Source organism: Penicillium taxi (genome assembly GCF_028828555.1).
Source record: "Penicillium taxi strain IBT 34144 chromosome Unknown utg000005l_segment0_segment0, whole genome shotgun sequence".
Taxonomy (NCBI): Eukaryota; Fungi; Ascomycota; class Eurotiomycetes; order Eurotiales; family Aspergillaceae; genus Penicillium; species Penicillium taxi.
In genome coordinates, this window is record NW_026643207.1 from 4,832,011 (window position 1) to 4,848,520 (window position 16,510).

The 16,510-nt window shown below is 45.2% G+C and overlaps 5 protein-coding genes across 5 annotated transcripts; 2 read left to right on the forward strand and 3 right to left on the reverse strand.

The window, feature by feature from the left end:
• Positions 1-96: 96 nt before the first annotated feature.
• On the reverse strand, positions 97-2,963 carry N7495_009070 (ATP-binding protein; the record flags this gene model as incomplete). The annotated part of the gene is made up of 3 exons (XM_057211721.1): positions 97-255; positions 344-2,250; positions 2,306-2,963. 3 exons carry the CDS (start codon positions 2,961-2,963, stop codon positions 97-99), a joined length of 2,724 nt encoding a protein of 907 aa, XP_057061264.1.
• A 2,289-nt stretch (positions 2,964-5,252) lies between these two features.
• Positions 5,253-7,270, reverse strand: N7495_009071 (putative alpha-L-rhamnosidase A; the record flags this gene model as incomplete). Its single annotated transcript, XM_057211722.1, has 2 exons — positions 5,253-6,122; positions 6,173-7,270. The coding sequence occupies 2 exons, from the start codon at positions 7,268-7,270 to the stop codon at positions 5,253-5,255; spliced, it is 1,968 nt and encodes a 655-aa protein (XP_057061265.1).
• A 719-nt stretch (positions 7,271-7,989) lies between these two features.
• N7495_009072 (uncharacterized protein) lies at positions 7,990-9,805 on the forward strand (the record flags this gene model as incomplete). Its single annotated transcript, XM_057211723.1, has 3 exons — positions 7,990-8,248; positions 8,534-8,919; positions 9,182-9,805. 3 exons carry the CDS (start codon positions 7,990-7,992, stop codon positions 9,803-9,805), a joined length of 1,269 nt encoding a protein of 422 aa, XP_057061266.1.
• A 713-nt stretch (positions 9,806-10,518) lies between these two features.
• On the reverse strand, positions 10,519-11,934 carry N7495_009073 (uncharacterized protein; the record flags this gene model as incomplete). The annotated part of the gene is made up of 5 exons (XM_057211724.1): positions 10,519-10,589; positions 10,638-10,713; positions 11,057-11,570; positions 11,624-11,698; positions 11,744-11,934. The coding sequence occupies 5 exons, from the start codon at positions 11,932-11,934 to the stop codon at positions 10,519-10,521; spliced, it is 927 nt and encodes a 308-aa protein (XP_057061267.1).
• Positions 11,935-15,015: 3,081 nt separating this feature from the next.
• Positions 15,016-15,459, forward strand: N7495_009074 (phage tail protein; the record flags this gene model as incomplete). The annotated part of the gene is made up of 1 exon (XM_057211725.1): positions 15,016-15,459. The coding sequence occupies one exon, from the start codon at positions 15,016-15,018 to the stop codon at positions 15,457-15,459; it is 444 nt and encodes a 147-aa protein (XP_057061268.1).
• Between the last annotated feature and the right edge of the window lie 1,051 nt (positions 15,460-16,510).

Sequence of the window (16,510 nt, forward strand, 5' to 3'; positions counted from 1 at the left end):
CAGTTTTAAAGGCTAGTCCATAACATTCAAGTTCTCATTGATCTTAATTTGATTGAGCTAAGAGGTATTTCGAGCACCACAACTTCACATTACTTCCTAAGTGTAACTACGCATAGCATCAAGATAACCAGTTCCACCACGCAGATCCTGATCAAAGGTTTCCGCAACGTCGAGCACACGCTTGATATGGTTCATCGAAAGCGGCTCAGCCTCGTTGACAGCAAGAGCCTGTGCGGTGCGAACGGAGTTTTTGATCTATAACCAGTTAGCAGGAGTCCATGTATCCATGAAGGGGTACAGTCTATATAAGTACAGAACTACAGAACTGATAGAAGCTACATACCTGACGACCATTCAAGTTGTGGCGAGACAGCTTATCCAAATCGGCTTCAGAGAAAGTCGTCATTTTGACATTCTCAATCGCCCGAACCCGCTCAAGGAACATCTTCCAGATACTGCGCTTCGCCTTTGACGTAAGATCGCCGTAGCGCAGCGCAACGTGGATACGGGACTGGAAGGCGTCGTCGAAAGTTTCCACCCGGTTCGTGGTCAGGAAGAGGATTCCCTGGAAGTATTCTAGCAGCCGGAGGAAGATGCTTACTAGTGCGTTGCGGTGGATGTCGTGGATAGTGCGTTTTTCGAGGAATATGTCTGCTTCGTCGAGGAGGAGGACTGCGCCCCAGGAGTGGGCGATCTCGAGGATTTGGGTCAAGTTTGCCTCTAGGGTTCGTGAGTCCGTTCCTAGTTCGCCGGCTGAGACCATGTAGACTGGGCGTTTGAGGAGCTCGCCGATTCCCTCAGCTGTCAGCGTCTTGCCTGTTCCTGGCGGGCCGTGTAGGACGGCCACGAGGCCTTTGCCTTTGCCTTGGATTACGTCGTCAATGTTTTCGGCGGCATGGAAGCTGTGTGATTCGACAAGGGCCTTTACGATGGACTTTTGGTTGGCTGGTAGCACGAGCGAGTCGAAGGCTTCCGTGTCCCACTTGATTTCACTCACGCCGGAGATGGTAAACTCGAGCCAGAGCTTCTCGCTGAAGGCGAAGCCTAGAACGACGGGACTGGCAATGAGAAGTTCTTCTTCTGTGAATGCGCGTGGCTCCTGTGTGCTGTCGGCTTCGATGCGGTCCATGTTTTCTTTCTGCACTATTTCTCCACTCTCGTCCACTTCGACCTGCACAACCGTCACGCATCCGTCTTTGTCCTTCATCACTTTCCAGACGGTCCGGGGCAGTTCGGAGCCAGCGTCCGAGTCCTCGTCAGATCCTCCGCAGTCGCAGCATGCGTCGCTATCATCGTCATCATCACTCAGGCTAAGATCTAGCGGGTCGATGATATCAGGATCTTTAGGGCGGACAGTGCTTATGGTGTAGTTCGGGTTGATTCGTCTGTGGATCTTGGGATCAACCATAATTCGCGACTCAATATTGACTTTAATCACCTGGCGCTTCTTCTTGTAGAAGGCCATTCCTTTGTGGAAGCGGTAGTTCATGCCACGCAGGGCAATGAATCGCTTGCCGCGATCTACGAGCTTGGCGTGGAGACCATCAGCATCATGATGATACTGCAGTGGGTAGCAGCTGAGACTAGTGATCTTGCGGGCTCCCTTGAAAGATTCTACCTCGGCTGACATAGTTCCAAATCCGAAGTCCTTGCCATCGTATTCCAGGTAGCGGCCCTCGACATCATACCAAGTGCCTTTGGTGTATGAGAATTCCTTTGTGGCATACTCGACCTTGAAGGCTCGGGGTTCATCGGCATTGCCGTAGGTTGGGGTGTATGCAATGGTGTTTGGCTTATAGAGAGCCCAAAGTAGATCAAATGTGATTGTCTTAGCTTCCAGGAGTGGATACAGCGTCTTTTTGGTGTCTGCGTAGTCCGTGTCAAGGTATTTGATCATAACCTTAAGATGAGCAGCTTTGGTCGCCGCGGTCTTTCGGTTCTTCTTCTTCTTGTCCCGTTTTGCAATTCGCTTCAAGTCCTTCATGTACTGGCGAGTCTCCTCAAGGTACAGGAATAGCATGTTGGGATCCACGACGGCAGGGTCCTCGACCAAGCTGACACCCTTAACACCGTCCATTACCTTGGACAGAGCCTCACGAAGGGGTTTACTCTTGATATCCACAACAGTGTCCAGGTACTTGTTCTCCCAGTTGAATTGACGGCGCACATTGAAGATGTACTGATCCCATTCGTCGTCATTGTCATCCACAGTTTCAGAAATTTTATACTTGTGAATTGTACTGTCCCAAACTATTAATCAGTCAGTATTAGAAGAAAAAAAACTAGGGTATTTAAAGAAACATACGCTGATCCACTCGCTTGTAGGCCACTTTGGACGCAGGCTTCTTTTTCTTCGATCGCTTGTCACGCTTGCTCTCGCCAGCATCCTCATCGGATTCCGCATCCTTTTCGGGCTCTCGAGTTTTCTTGCCCCGCTTCTTCAACTTCAGTTTCTTCAACATCTTCCGCATAGTCTTCTCGTCAATAGATGAATCCGAATCGGAGCCTGAGCCGGCATCCGAGGATTCCGCATCTGAAGGGTCCTCAGATTCAGAAGCGGCAGTCTTACGGCTTCGAGCCTTGCGCTTCTTGCGATGCTTCTTATCCTTCAAAGCACGCTTGGCACGAGATTTGGCTCGTTGACGACGTTTGCGCTTCTCTGCTCTGTCGGAGTCAGAACTGGAATCAGACTCCTCTTCGGACTCGGAATCTTCGCTAGAGTCTTCGGACGATTCCTCGCTTGAACTTTCATCTTTCTTCTTGTTCTTTTTCTGCTTCTTGCTTGATTTGGCATCGGGCTGTTTTTTACATGCAGCGACCGTCTTGGCTGCATCGGAGACTGGAATGGTGGTGGTCTCCTTCTCTTTCACCTCTGACTCTGAGACGGGTTGAGCGGTGCCATTCACCTTGTTTTGAGGCTCAACCTCAAGTTTAGTTTCGCTGTCCCCATTCAGTTCCGCCATTTTGTGGGGATGGCGGAGATGGAGCTTGGACGGTGGGGTAGCGAAGATGAAGCTAGAGCTAGAGATCTGGTAAGAGGACGAAGAAGTTGGGGTCGAGAGAAGGAATAAATCAAGAAAGGAAAATGAAATACAATGAAGAGATCAAGATAGGAAAAGTTGAAAATGAAGTGAATTGAAAAACAGTCGGTTCTTAAGAGTAAGAAAACCAATGATGACAGCCCACGATCAGGCGGGATGAGTTGGCGTATGTAAGAACGCCTCATCTTTGCTTTCTCTGCGGCTCCGCCTCGTTTGTTGGAGTTACACTATCCAATCCATTCCAGTTGTTTCTTTACCGTTTACTCAATTCTAATCAGGACCAGACTTGGATCATCCATGGATTAATCAGTATAAAAGGTATTTCCTTGGTTCTATTCTACTCAATATTTGATTCACGAGAGATGGCTCATATGTACTTTGTTTCAGTAAGCGCTTAATTTAGCCTCATTCCAAAGCTAATAATGACTCTAGATTATGTACTTGTCAGGCTTCATACGTGGTTAGACCAAGATAATCACTTGACTCAGAGATCTGCAGACTCAAGTCTTCGAGGCTGTCTCTCTTGAGTAAATATCAAAGTACAAAACCTTCCATTGCATATAGGCAGCTGGCAGCATGCAGGGGCTGCAGCATACATCCCGTATTGATTGCCTGTTATCACTTTGACGATGTGTTGAAAGTGTTAATCAGTATCTCGCTAAATAAGCGGTCAATACCCAGTTTATAAATCTAAATATATCAATGTGGATGTACTGCTTATCTCTGAAATTGACCTGCATATTACCCGTGGACCACTGAGATCCGTGCGATATATGCCTCGTTCTCAGCAATTTGAACGGTTGGGAGATCTCCTTGCATCTTGTCAAAGCTCTTCAAGCAGCACTACTGTTTCTTTTGGCAAGTATGTTTCCAGAGCTTTGAGAGCGTCCAATCTGGTGCAGTCGGCGCGACTAGGGAGTCTCAAGGCCATTTAGCAAGTCTAGCTCTATCTTCGACAAAATGCTTGAACCCCTTTGAGTCTTCCAAAAAGGTATTTCGGGCTGCTAGAAGAGAGAAAATTTAGTTTTTTTGATGTTTCAGTTCAAAGATGCTAGGCGTTTGAATAAAGACATTCATGCGTTGACTTTATGATCTTAGAATATATTAGATGAAAGACTATTAATGTCGAATAAGCAGTACCCCATAAAGTTTTATGTGCTCATGAAATTACTCACTATTCCAATACTGATCTTTAAATAACAGAGGTGAACATTAGCTGATAGTGACACACAGTCGAAAGTATAGGTGGTTTCGGAAGGGTTGAAAAATGGAATCAGAATACAATGGAAGAAACAACATGAGATAAAATAGTACAAAATAGGTGACACAGGTGCTAAATCAAAAGTTAGAAGTGCCTTGGTTTTACTAGGTACTTGGCCGGGTAATTAAACTTGAAAGGTCGATATTGTATGAGATGTAGGCATAAATTTGATGATTTGGACTAAACTATTCGCCGGGGTGACATGGCTGAGTGGCACTGCATACGCGCACGCCCCCTAGTAGTCTCGGGCTTGATACTGCCTGGCTCCATTTGAGAAATTCCCGAGTAAAGTAACCAAGAGAAGATGAAGATTGAGGGGCTGCTATTCAAAAGGCCTGCGACTCTGCACTGTGGTGTAGAGAAAGCACAGTCATAGCTTTAGTCCTCCTGATTCACCCGAGAATGAGCGAATCTTTTCCAATCTGAAAAAAATGAGAAATTCTCTTTTTTCTTTTGAGGAATGAAGCTATCCATGTCTTCTTTTGAATAATGACATAACTCATTTCCCTTCTTTCGCCTCGTAGAAATTGAATCTTTTTCGATTGGGTGGTTTGATTTTACCATTTCAATTTATAAACTATCATCATGAATCTTCTCCCTTGTTTATCTTCCGCCAATGCTAGAATTAACAGCGAGTCAGTTTTCCATAATCGATGGTTTGTTTTGATTTGTGACATATACTAGATGAGAGAATTGATTGGCCCGGCCTAGGACCCACTTGTCACGACCCACTTTTATGCTTCCATTGAACTTCCGTTATGAAAAAGGATAAAAACCTTGTAGAGAAATTGAGAGGACTATCTGCTTCAATCATGTAGGTTTACCGTTTCAGCAAACGCTTTTATTCCTAGATTTATCTTGATTGACTGTACATTTCCAAGGTTATATTCATGAGAGCCTACCAATGTACATGCCCCCAGATGCCATTGAAGTAAATTAATACTTTGTACTCAATTTAGTTGCAGCTTCCAGTTTCCACCACGAAGTCCGGTAACACTATTTACAAACTTAATGCGTTGCCCAGTTGATGAAACCAATATACCGTTAACACCGGGTAGTTTTACCGCCCCAATGGTGGAAGAGGGTGTCTTGAATGACAGTTCCCGATATGATCCATCCGAGTCCCGCTGGTATGAGATCGAAAACACTCCTCGAGAAGTAGTCAGCCCACTATCAACTAAAGTCAGGTCTCCCGGTTGCGGTGCAATGAGCCAGCTAGAACCGCCTGCTCCTATCAGCTGAATCCCTGCGGAATAGGCAGTCAACGCAAATGTCGGGCCCGTTGACCAGCCATGCGCGTGTGAAATGCGCGAGTCTACAGTGCCATATGGAGCGTAGTGAATCGATCCATCGGTCGAGTAACCCTCAATAAAAGTGGAGTGAGTCATTCGAGGATCATTCAGCATGAAGCCCCACTGTAAGCGTATCAGATCCAATGCGCTTTGAGCTTCTCCGGCGATGTAGTGCGCTTGCAGCTCAAAGCCACCGATGAATGGTGAGATGGTTATTCCTGCTTCTGGGGCGGGTGCGCCATAAGTTCCCCAGCGTGCTTTGAGAGCACTTGAAACTTTATTAATTTGAGCGTCTGAAGTGATATTCGCTTTAATAGCCCAGGCATTCCCATCTTGTGGGTAGAGTGTGGCAGTTTCGTTATCCCTGTATAGCCCAACAGCATCGTCCCAAAGGAGTGTATTGGCTGCTAATTTCAATTTCGCAGCGATAGCGCTCCAATTGGAATTGTGGGAGGTATAGCCTAGATCTTCAGCTAGGTTCTGAGCCTGCTGTAGCACAAAGTATAAAATACTGTTCGCTTCGATATTCTAACTGGGTCAGCAGATGAATGAACGGAGATAAGAGCTGGGTTCCTTACATGGCCACCCATGCCAGCCCGAAGCCAATCATTGCCGATCGTCACATTTGCCAAGCCAGAGCTGTCAACTGAAGACAGGGCCCACTGGATCCCGCGAATATATTGACCCCAGTACCTAGATAGCCAGGCCTTGTCTCCAGAGAACCGGTATAGGTATGATACCCCGATCAAGCTGTGTAGGTGGTATGTGTAGCTCGGCAATTTAAATGGTACCCCTGCCCAGGGTAGCTCACCATCAGCCTGTTGCAGTACTAACAATGACTCTAGACCCATTTGCACACTGTACAGATCTCCAGTGCTGACTGCAATGCCTTCGAGGGAAATGGCCATATCACCAGGCCATACCAACCTGTCACGCTTGGCACCGTCGGTGATGGTACTGCTTCCATTTGCTATTGTGTAGTTGCTGTACCAAACTTCTGTCTGTGGTAATGTTATATTGGCTGTTGATGAGAGACTAAGGTCCACTAAAGAATCGCCGTATCTCGGATCAATAGTGCATAGTTGGCTTGTATAAGCACCAGCATACCAGATCTCGTTGATCAGTTCGTCATTCGAGTGGAACCATCCAGTGTATGCCTGAAGATCTTGGGTCGGCGCTGCTGTGAAGATTATATGGACAGAGTCAACTGATATTGTAGCAGTCGTGTTGCTTACTAACGTCAAGTAGCGGAAGGCGCCCCGCTGGTACTGGAGGTCAGGAGTATATTTTCCTACTCCCTGACCAACAGGGAACCATAGCGGAGTGTCAAGGCCAGAATTGGCAGTAGAATCACATGCCTCGTGGCTAATCCAAAGACTGGACTCGGTAAACGTCACCCCAATGAAGGCGGATGAGGATGAGGACGCGCCAATGTCAACGGAGACGAGACCGGCGACGTTCTTCCCAAAGTCATATGTCACTGAAGAAACACCATGAAAAGTAGTACTTTCACCGGATGATTGTGTCAAAGCTTCGGGGTTTGTAACTGAGCCGTTGACTTGACGAACTGATTCTGGAGTCACGTCTCGCGAGCTTGGTGCTAAGATGTACTCCGCGTATGGAGCCTTTGCTGTAACCAACGGCAGGAGTAGCAAGCCGAAAAATATAGAAGCCATAGAGACACGACCCACTTCTTGGATCTGTCATTGATATTCCCCGTTTGATTTGGATTAGACAAATTCCTAGAACATCATGGAACTTATACTTGCCCATTTTACGGACCAGATGAAATATTATGCTTCCTTGCATAGTTCTTCGGAGTATCTAAATCCGAATACTGAAGACTCGGTCCTCTCTCCCCGCATTTTCTTTTCATCTTACATCAACTTATGTCGGTATATAGTAGTGCTGAATGAAAATGTGGGATTGCCCCGATAAATCCCCGCAAATAAATGCCGTCTATAGTTATGCTGCGGGTAGAAGCACATTCCGCATGAAATGTTGAGAAGGCCAAAGTGAATAAATATGACAGTGAGAGAGTGCCATTGCCACTCTCATCCTGATCGAGGCCCTGAATCTTTCTGATGCCATAGAGCTCAAATTTGAAAGCTGGGCCATTTAGGTCCAGTGTTGTAATTTGAGGAAGCTGGATCAGACTCCGATCAGTGACAATGTCACAATGACCTGATGAGGAGAGGCTAACCCTAGAGGCTTGAAGCAATGCCGCCGTGATTCAGGATTAATTTGGATCCAAAATGTACCCATGACTGTTGTGCCCCGCTACGGATTGGTGCCTTAGGCATAAAGGCCGCAAATACATACAATTGAATTATTTAATATTTGTTGTTTGTAACCCAACTCTGCTACCAACATCAACCTCGGTAAAGCATGTACAATGTCTTTGGTGCAATATTCTGATTCCGAGTCTGACGATGACGTGGAGTCTCCACCAGCCAAGAAGTCTTGTCTCAAACAACCTTCTTCTCTTCCGCCTCTACCAGCAGCTTTCCATGATCTCTATGCCTCAAACGCACGTGTAAGTGTTCAGGATAACCCGAGCTTACATAGCGGTCGAAAACGCGCTGTTCCTCATATCGAAGGCAACTGGCCTACTCACCTTTCTCTCGAATGTACGCACGTTTTTCTCCTAACTGGTGATCCAATAAGCTAAAAAAAAAATCAGGGAATCCATCAAAAGATGAGATACACTTGCTTGAAAAGCTTCTGCCCAAATCTTCAGATAAGACAGATGATGCCTCGGCTCCCAAGATACACTCTCTTTTGCACAGTGATCTGGGAGCACAATTACCGCTCCATATCAGTCTATCCCGCGCTGTGGTTCTTCGCACTGAACAGCGCGCTTCATTCGCGCAAGTATTGGAAAAATCAATTCAGGAATCTGATACACACGCGTAAGTGATGCTGTTTGAGTCGGTAAGAATCCCACTTACAGATTTATAGATTTAAAGTCACATTCGACTCTTTGAAGTGGGTATCCAACTTCAACAAGACACGCTGGTTCCTTGTGCTTCACGTCCAGAAACCAGAAGGCGATGAACTGAACAGCCTGATCAGGCTATCCAATAAAGTCATGGCAATGTTTGATCAGCCACCGTTGTACACTTCTTCGAAGGACACGGATCAGAACGAAAGGGACTTTACAGACAACTTCCACGTTTCCATTGCATGGTCTTTGACCGAACCAAGTGATGATCAATCTCTACAAGTTACTGGTCATGATCTCGGGCGAGTGAAGGTTATGCGCATTCGATTTGATAGCGTCAAGGCCAAGGTTGGGAATAATGTCTCGAACATACCATTAAAAGTAGACTCTTAGTTCTACCTATAAGCAATAACTATAAAAAATGTAGTCTGCTTAAACTAAGTTGATGTTCGACATATGTTGACGCCTGATAAACAAGGCATCGATCAATTAATCTCGCGGATAATAACACGAACGCGTCCAAGTCCCACTGCACTTTCGCATCACTTCCATCATGTCGGTCCCTCCTGTCACCTTGGTAGATTTTCTATCCTTTAACGTGTTATCAATAAAATCAATAACTAATGCACCATAATCCACTTAGGAAGACCTCCAAGCATTCCACGAAAAGCATTTCCCAGGACTACCAAATCCGATTTGGCCTACACAACCCGCCGAAGATTATCCAGCCAAGGAATACCAAGAATACCAAGAATACGAGGAAGATGATGATGATGGTCTTGGCTATTATCCAGACGGCGTGAAGCGCACTCTCACAAACGAGCAGATTGCACTCTTCAGACACACCGAAATCCATAAATTGATTCGCAAAAGAGAGCTCGAGAAAGATGCCGTTGAGCTTGAGCAGCGTCAAAAGATACTCACTGGGGACGATACTACGATGGCTGATTCACTAGAGTACGAGCCACGGGAGCCTTACAACAGGGGCAAAGCTCGAGCTAGCGTGGCTCGACAAATCAAGCGATGCGCCAAAAACCCGGACAGGTCGAGGGACAACGAGGCTTCATTCCTTGATTATGACGAAGTCGATTCGACGCCCGCTGCCACTGGCACTGGCACAAAGCCTACGGTACGGTCTCACGCACAATTACCGGGTCGCAAAATCGTCTCTTATGACGAGGATGATTCGAATACCGCGACCAGGAAGCCTCCAACCCATACTCGCCCACAATTACCAGGTCGCAAAATAATATCTTATGACGATTGATCACAACAACAATTAACTCGAAGATACCCGTGAGTTGGTCCTCTAGATTGTGAGTTCCCCTCTTTGCTTGTCAAACCCTCCTTCCTTAGTATGATGAGGAATCATCCTTAGTCAGATGCCATACCGTCTTAGCACACGTGTAAGGCACAGACGACCTTAATCTTCTCTCTGAAACTGGTTTTCCCTCTCTACAGCTCTAGCAAACGTGGTTTTCTATTCGGCATATTGACATGGCTTTCTAGGAGAAACATCATCAGCCATAAGAATGGCATGTGCTATCCTATCCATACTGTGAGTTACTCCTTTACTTTTCAAAACACTCATGTCTACCATGATGAGAAATCATCCTTAGTCGGATGCCATACCGTTTTAGCACACGTGTAAGGCACAGACGACCTTAATCTTCTCTCTGAAACTGGATTTCGCTACATGCATATCGCTAAAACTTGATTTGTTTCTGTCCATAATACTTACTTGTTTTATTGTAGGAACACCAGCTCTGATACTGGCATTTATCGAACACCATATCCATATAGTGAGTTCTTGGCCTTTTGGACCTTCCTTCCCTAGTGTGATGAGGAATCATCCTTAGTCGAAATGCCATATCGTCTTAGCACATGTGTAAGGCAATGACGACTTTAATCTTCTCTCTGAAACTGGTTTCACTCTTTGCAACTCAATAAATTTCAATTTATGATCAAAATTCTGACCGATCACGCTTTACTAGATTCCATCAGACCGGAGAGATCTTCACCAAGTTCTCCCATCCCCTTGCCCACCTGCGCTTCAGGCAAAAAGTTCAACCCATCAATTGAAGCTGCTGGAAACTTACACCACGCCTTGATGAAATGTTGCAATACGAAATTGCGGACGTCGATGGGGCTGAATATTTTATTAACGGATGGAACCTAAGATCTAGGACAGAGCCTGCCTGAGACGAGGAAGTGGCTTTGCCGGAGATCTTTAGTGGCTCAGATTCATTCTAAACGGCGGTCGATGAAATTACTTGAAAATTCTCCGATAGAATAGCTTCAAAGAATATCTCATTTCCTCATAATTCCTGCCAGACTACCTATCAAATTCCCTTTGCTTCGCATAAGAATCCCCTTTCTTTGCATGAGAATTCCCCTTTCATCATCCCCGATATTAGTGACTGCATATTCCCAAAATAGTACTAGTGCCCATCTGGCATTTTAATCCACAGCACGCCCCGTCATCGAAGCATCGATCGCCAATGGACGCACATCCTACCAGCATCTCATCCTGCTGCTTGCAGTCAGCTGTGCACCTCCCACCAACATTCAAGACCTCGCGACAGCATTTCAACCCGTTGTCGCATTCCAAAGACTGGGAGCAAAGCGTATTCGCCTTCTTCTTCATGGCGCATTCTTTATTCTGCCCAGACCCAGAACAGTACCCGGTAATACACTCCAAGTCTTCTCTACAGCCACCACCCTGTTCAATAAATTTCGCATGCTGACATGTATTGTTCATCAGGTCAGAGCAGTAGTGGTAGCCGTCTGCGTTCAAGTGACAGTCTGCGTGCGTGTTGCAGTTCTCGTTCACACATCTGGATTCGTGCGTGGTGGATCTGTGATCTATACTGTTGAGTGTGGTGGGGCCGGTAGAGATGTCGACCATGCTGCATTTCATGCTGACGACTTGGCTGCCGATGGCGTTCAGGCCGTTTTCGTTGTCTGCGTGCTCCATCATGTGGTAGTGCGAATGGTCCCATGTGCTGAGTAGATTCACACAGTCGGGATCACTAGCCTGTTAGTCTGGGCTCCAGCGTATATATTATAGTGGTGAGTGGCTTACCTGTACAAGGAGCACATATGCTTCTTGTTATTTGTTTGGGCGCATGGGATCGAGATGGAGCCGACGTTATGTTGCCTACAGATTCAGCTTTGGATCGATATTCTGTCGTTACATACTCACATGTCGGTTCGCAGGGATTTGCACGTATCCATCGGGATAGTCATCATCCTGTCATCTAGACCGAAAATGTCACTGGCGAAGACGGTGGGCACCTCCAAATCAAGTGTCGGTATGGGTCTAGCGGCTGCATTCCCCAGAGTCGCCAAAGAAAGGGACGAGACAAGAAGAGCAGCGAGGGTAAAGTCGGCCATGGTGAAGACTATTCGTAATATTTGTTTGAAATTGATAGCAAAGCAGTGAACAGCGTCCTGGTCGAATAAATACTGCTACGCTCTCGACCCTTTCATGCTCGAGGTCATCTGAACGGAATCACAGGGAAATCTACCCAGTTGCACGACTGGTCAACACCGAAGAATCCGTGAATAGTCAGTGGTTTCATGCTTTCTGGAGCGTATCCCGCTTGATCCAAGGTAGCCGGTGCTCAAAGTCGCGTCCTACACGAGGTAAGAGCGCGGGAGCTGTGTTTCCAATAACTCCCGGAGCCTGGGCAAGATACATATGTGTCTATTTCTATTGTTTTAGAAAATTGCAGCGTGGAGTCGACATGGTGGCGGTTGAAGGTTTGCATCTGGGCTAGGAGATCCTGGGTGACAAGCGAGACAATCGAAGTCAATTGTATTACGAGCCAATCGTGTTGATTTTTTTACAGTACCGTTTGGCGTTTTTGCCTCCATCCCTGTTCAAGGATCTCAGTTGTTGATATCAATGTGGAGAAATTGCGGGGTAGATTTAAGGTTAATTCTTACCCACTGATTCAACCTTATGGCGTTGGTATCAGACGATTACTTTTTTGTCAGGTATGCATATTTCCTTGAAAATGGACATTCATCTCGATCTCACATTATATCCAGCCGTCATTTGATTGTTTGCTCGTCGTTTCCTTTGGTCCCACAGTTTGTTACACAAACTTCGAGAACTTGATACCTAGGTAGCGAGTCGAGAGCTTCATCCCAAGGGTTGGGTGTGAAACTGCCTTAGAGAACTGCAACATGGGAAGACGTTTGGCTACCTACCTGGAAACGGAAGGTTCAGCTGTATCTTTGTGAACTCAGAGCTCGACAACATTGAAATCTGCCCAGTACCCACGTACAAAGCAAGCATCAATGAAATGATACAAAAAGCATGAAGGCTTTAGAGATCCTTGAAAAGGTATAGAAACTACAAATAGTTGAAAAATGACAGGAGGAATTCCTTGGTACATCCATATCCTGGACATTAGACTTACAACGTGGTTGGCTAACCCGTTATTCCGTTACTCGACCAACAATGCAACAAATTCAATTCAATATTTAAATGCAAAACATAGTAAATAAACTAAATAACCTTACTAGGGCAACTACTATAGTTATAGCCTGTAGTCGACACCACGCGCACTTCTTAATACGTCTTATAACAGGCATAGCAGGCAATTCAGTTTTAGTAGGGTCGTTTTGGGCAGGTTCAATAGGAGAGATATACCTTTCATTAACACCATTCTCAACATCACCAGGATTCTGTATCTCCTCCAGACTCCGTAAGCTCCTTTCAAAAGCAATATACTTTTTACTAGCATTAAGTGTGTTTTACCTGTTTTTTTATTCGCCTACTCTAAACTAGAGCAACGATTAGCTAAAAAAGGGTGTACGTGCGATCAAAAGCTCTCGATATCTCTCTTTTAATAGGTTATGTGTCGGAACATATGTACGTAATTACATTGGTCTGACGTTGGAACTTGGAGTTTTTGTACCAGCTTGAGTAAGCAGGTCACGAGGGCTCCACTCTAGAAGGGTATATCTACCCTCTGATAGATAGACTTGAATGGACACACTTCTATGCACCTATTCCACTACGTATTCATACTGACTTGGTCGAGTAAAGCTCCCTTCAGACTGGACTCGTGGAACGCATGGAGTTGTCATTCAGACGTAGTCTGTCGGCAGTCACCCTTCATGTGGCAGTCATTTGTCAAATTTCATCAACTTACTCCAGATGGGCAGGTACAAATGTCAACGACATTGGTTTTTTTTGCCAGAAGGGATTTACCCATATACGATCTGTGATATCTAGGCATGGAATAAAGATGTTAAATAAGATACATTCAGATATGCCTATGCATTGGATTTATCATCTTGTAATTAAATAAGGGGATCGTTAGACAAACCCCCCTCTGCCTTAATAAGAAGGCATTCAGGCCAGTTTTTCCCGCAGTCTTTTAATTTACTTACCGCTTGACCGCCTTTCTTCATAATACTTAAGTCCAACTATCAATGCTACTCGAAATGCTGCTCGTCGCGCCGGCGTGGCCGAAAAACGGGGTATTGAAAGCACCTTAGGCGCTGACGACACCCTAGATGCTTCAAGACCTGTTCGGAGTCGCCGGTGAGTTGAGGAGCCTGATATGGAGTATTATTAGTTCAAATTGAATGCTTTTCTGCATTGAAATAAACACGTAATTATATACCGTAAAATGGATTCTAAAGTATGCAAATCAGAATATAAAACAGAATGATTACGGGGATACCGTAACTAAAAAAAGGCCTGCTATCTAGTTATTAAGATATTGAAAGATGAAAGAAAGTGGGATGCGACCGAAGCTAAATATCGTATTAATAGTTATTCCGGCCCGAATTGATAATTCGGGCTGGCAAAATAATTTATTGCTATAATGGTGCCTAATTACGCCGAAAAACCTGGGGAATCAGGCAGGGTAGATTTTTCTGCCACCGGGGGGGGGGTTTGTCTAACGATCCTCTTATTTAATTACATGATAACTCCAATGCATAGGCAAGTAGCCGCTATAGCAAAAGAGATCACAGCAAGAAACAAGGTAAAAGGCAAGGAGAAATGTATATTCGGTTCTGCGATTGTAATGAAAGCTTCAAGGTGAAGTATGTGTTAGTATAGAGGAGGATCATGGCTACTTTTTATATGATCTAACTTCTTCTAAGACCCACAGTCCGATTGAGTTCGCTAGTGGTAGATCCACGCTAGGGGCATAGCCCCTACGACGTGATAAACGCGGCCTACAAATCGAAGCTATTTTTCTACGCCACGGAGATCGGAGCATCCTATCCTATCAGGTTAGGTACGTTTCAACCTGCAGTAACTAGGCCAAATGCAGTATAAGATTGCCTCTCCTATCATTGTCTGTCTCCTCGACCATCAACCCAAATTGCCTAAACTCTACTTCAAGGAGAACTGTTCGTGAGATCACCCATAGTTTATACCCCTACTACCTACAAAATCACTAACTGCATCAGTATATTCTTTCACGCTTTCATAGAATATCCAAAATGGCTACAACCGCTGAGCAGATGGCTGCAAAGTATCCAATCCCGTCTTATCGCTTTTTGGTCTCTGTCGGCCGTGACCAAATAGCGTTCAACAACGTGGATGGTCTAGAGCAGCAGGTTGTCGAATACAAAGACGGTACGGGCCAAGTGTATCAGATGCCGGGTCAGCTCGAAGCAATCAACATCACGCTCAGGAGAGGCATAGTCGCGCGTCAGAGTGCTGTCTATGATTGGATATCTTCAATATCCCTAGATAGGGTGGAAAAGAAGGATATTAGTATCACATTGACAAACGAGTCAGGAAGTGAACTTTTGGTGACTTGGAGGGTTTCCGACGCCTTTCCTACCAGTCTGACAGCACCATCCCTTGATGGTAGCAGCAATGAAGTCGCGATTGAGGAATTGGGTCTTTTAGCGTCGCGCCTATCTACGAAATTCCATTAAATTAGACTTCTGAATTGATACGCCGCTTTGCATACCGAAAATTTTTTTGAGAGCGTCATGAAAACTACATTGAATCATCTACCATTGTAAGCGCTTTTGGAAGAGCAGTAGGTACCTTTGATAATTCTATCTTCGTCATAATCTTCGTCTTGAACTCTGCAGTTTGAAAAATAAAATTATAGTAGAGCTCTCTCTCGATGAAGAGAAGATGGAAAGAAACTACGCCCGAGGGCACCTGAGGACTAGCGGTGCAAATGACCAAAGACTCATGTGATAAGTATAACTATAACTTGAAAACTAGCGGTGCCAGGAGTGACCTGAACGCTTTCCGTGTTTGGGTGCGCGCCACCGGTTCTGTCAATTTATGTACAAGTGGTCGTGAAACAGAAAGAAGACTTTAGTTTTCGCGGACCTGTTGGTGTTTGTCTCGGCCAAGCGCCTTCTATATCTCCAAAATTCTTGTCAGGACCAAAAAACAAAGTAGGCGTATGGCTTATTTTTAGAATCAGTAATCTAAGCGATGTAATAAATGCTACATACATATATTACAATCGTAATTTTTTCTTCGTTCAACATTATACCATTCATTTTTGCAACAAAGACTCGAAAGAGCCCCCACGGTTATATTTGCACCGGCTTTGATGAGAGCGCGGAGTGAACCAACACTATTAAATTCACTCGCAAGGCTCACGGGTGTTACCTATATTTTCCCAATAGAAACCTCATCTGTTGGACTTGCACCGTGATGCAAAAGAAGACTCAAAATATCATGGTGGTTTCTATAGACCGCAAATTTCAGGGGTATTCCATGGTTCAAATCTCCTCCTTCAGAAAAAAGGTGTCTCGCATATGTAATGAGGCCATGATACACAACAAAATCCATAGGAGTTTGAGGTCCATCATCTGTTTCTCAGTATCAATAAATGGCTGGAATTTTCTCAAAAACTGATCTAAAATTTGTAAAAGCTCAGTATCGGACTCGGAAGCATTAGCCACATGAAATAGCGACTCGTAAATTGCATAACGGAGAAAATAGAATTTCAAGAAGATT